Source organism: Antrostomus carolinensis, unplaced genomic scaffold, assembly GCF_000700745.2.
Source record: "Antrostomus carolinensis isolate BGI_N321 unplaced genomic scaffold, ASM70074v2 scaffold20962, whole genome shotgun sequence".
Lineage (NCBI taxonomy): Eukaryota > Metazoa > Chordata > Aves > Caprimulgiformes > Caprimulgidae > Antrostomus > Antrostomus carolinensis.
The window spans coordinates 1-1,994 of record NW_010297826.1 but is presented as its reverse complement, the minus strand read 5'-3'; the positions used below and the strand labels follow the sequence as shown (position 1 = coordinate 1,994).

Sequence of the window (1,994 nt, the reverse complement as noted above, 5' to 3'; positions counted from 1 at the left end):
CATGCCCTGCTGCTCGGGGAGCGCCGGGCGTCCGGCAGCTCGGCTCAGGTGGGCGAAGAGCTCTGTCCTCTCAGGGTGCTTCTTGGGGGCTTTCCGGGAGGCTGCCGCATCCCCTGCCCCCCTGGGGCTGGGGGCTGTCCCATCCTCCTTCCCTGGCTCCTGGGGGATGTCTGGTTTGTACAGGTCCTCCTCGGCGGGCTTGTATGGTGGAGTGGTGGGCGGCGTGAGACCTGAACCCCCCCCGAAGAAAGGGCAGGAGTCAGCTCTGCCCCTGCTGTCCTGCCCCGTCCCACCCTGATGCCTGAGCTGCACCAGGCATTACAAGGGATAGAGGCTGCTCAGCCCCCACAGCCTCAACCATCCAGTGGCACTTGGGGAGAAAGGATGCCTGGTCCCAGAAAGGACCAGAGGACTCTCCCTTCCCTCCTGGCTCATGCAGGAGCCCCCTGAACTGTCCCCTCATCCCAAACACACCCCCACCCCACCAGTGGCATCTCTGAAGGATGCAGCTTGCCAGCTGCTTGCAGTGCTCGGATGTGGAGGCAGTGCATGGGAAGTCCCTGTGTTTGCAGTGCAAAGCAGGGCTCCTGGGCTGGGGGATGAACATGCCTCCTTGGCTGGGCTCAGCTGGAGACGGCAACTCCAGGCTGAATTTAGGGTAAATTTGGCCCCTCCCAGGGAGGGTTTTTGCAAAATTAAAAAAATAAAAGCCCACCTGCCGTTCCACACAGCTCCACGGTCAGCATCGGCTCAAAGTTTCTCTTCTCAAAGGTTGGGTCACTGAAGAAGAGGAGAAAATAAGGAGACAGAAGGTGTTCAGGTGAATCACAGTCCCCAAAAAACAAAAGGAAGCTGAGAAAACGCTGCCTACAAGCAAACCCTCCCACCACAGCTAGTGCCTGACCGAGTAACCCCACGGAGGGGTGCGAGGGGCAGCAGGGCAAGCAGCGTGCCCTCCCTCCCCATCCCAGCCCGAGCTCCAGGGCACGTTGCCCCTGGCATGCAGAAATGCCTTGGCTTTGGCTTTCTAAGCTCCTTGCACCCAAGCAAGGGCCGCAGCTCCCACCAGCCCTGTGCCCAGCTGCATGGCCCCGTCTGCTCTGCAAAAGCAGCTTCACTTGGTCGCTGCAGATGTGTGCCCAGCCAGACAAACCAAGGCGGCTTTCCAGCCCCAGCGCGGTTCATGTAGCCCCACGAGCACTTACGTTTGTGCCAAGGACAGCGTGAGACACCGGGCTGTTTCTGAAAGGCAGGGAGAGAAGCAGAGTTACCAGTGGAGCTGTGCTCCCTCCAGCACCCGTGGTGCTGAGCTGGGGCCCCTCCACCCACCCCAGCCTGGCAGGGGACCAGGGACCCTGCCTGCCTGCGAGGTGGCAGTGTCTGTGGGAGGTCTAATGCTGCCAGGATTGAGCCAGTCGTGCTCACCAAGCACATGTGGAGAGCTGCCACTCTGGGGCACCAGCACAGCTGAACCCCGGTGCCCAGGCTGGTGAGCCAGTGGGGAAGAGGGACCTGGAGGGAGTTAGCACTACACTGACACCTTCATCTCGTTATAAGGATGGGAAAACTGAAGCAGAAGGCCCGGATGGACTGAAACAGCACCCAAAACCAGAACAGGGCCCCAGCTCCCCATGCGTGGGACCCCACAGCCAGGCAGCACATGGGTCAGGGCATGGCTGTGCTTGGGGCTGCTCGCAGCTTCACTGCCAGCTGAGTGCCGGGCACCTGGGCAGCAGCGCTCGCCTGTGGCAGGGACAGCACGGGCAGCGTGGGCGCACTGGGGAGGGGTGAGCAGAGCGACAGCCCCCGGCCCCCCTTACCTGCTTGCTCCAGAAGGGTACAGCGCCGGCTCTCAGCCCTGTCACCCACCTCGCCGTCCCCCGGGGAGCCCAAGGAGAGGGGCTGGGGCTCTGCCAGCGGTGCCATGCTCCTGCCATCTCCCTCCTCTGTGCCCCCCACCTCCACTTCGGCCGCGGGCTCCTCGGGGGAGAGGC

At 62.7% G+C, this 1,994-nt stretch overlaps 1 protein-coding gene across 1 annotated transcript in view; it reads right to left on the bottom strand.

Moving 5' to 3' along the window:
* The window catches only part of PPARGC1B (PPARG coactivator 1 beta), a gene marked incomplete at its 5' end in the record, with an annotated part of 6,666 nt that extends 4,680 nt beyond the window's left edge, over nt 1–1,986 (bottom strand). The window contains 4 exons of the mRNA XM_029083563.1: nt 1–230; nt 716–780; nt 1,206–1,242; nt 1,821–1,986. The exon at nt 1–230 is cut by the window's left edge and continues 539 nt beyond it. Of these exons, the coding sequence (XP_028939396.1) occupies nt 1–230; nt 716–780; nt 1,206–1,242; nt 1,821–1,986 (498 nt within the window). The remainder of the gene's footprint in view (nt 231–715; nt 781–1,205; nt 1,243–1,820) is intronic.
* Nucleotides 1,987–1,994: the final 8 nt, after the last annotated feature.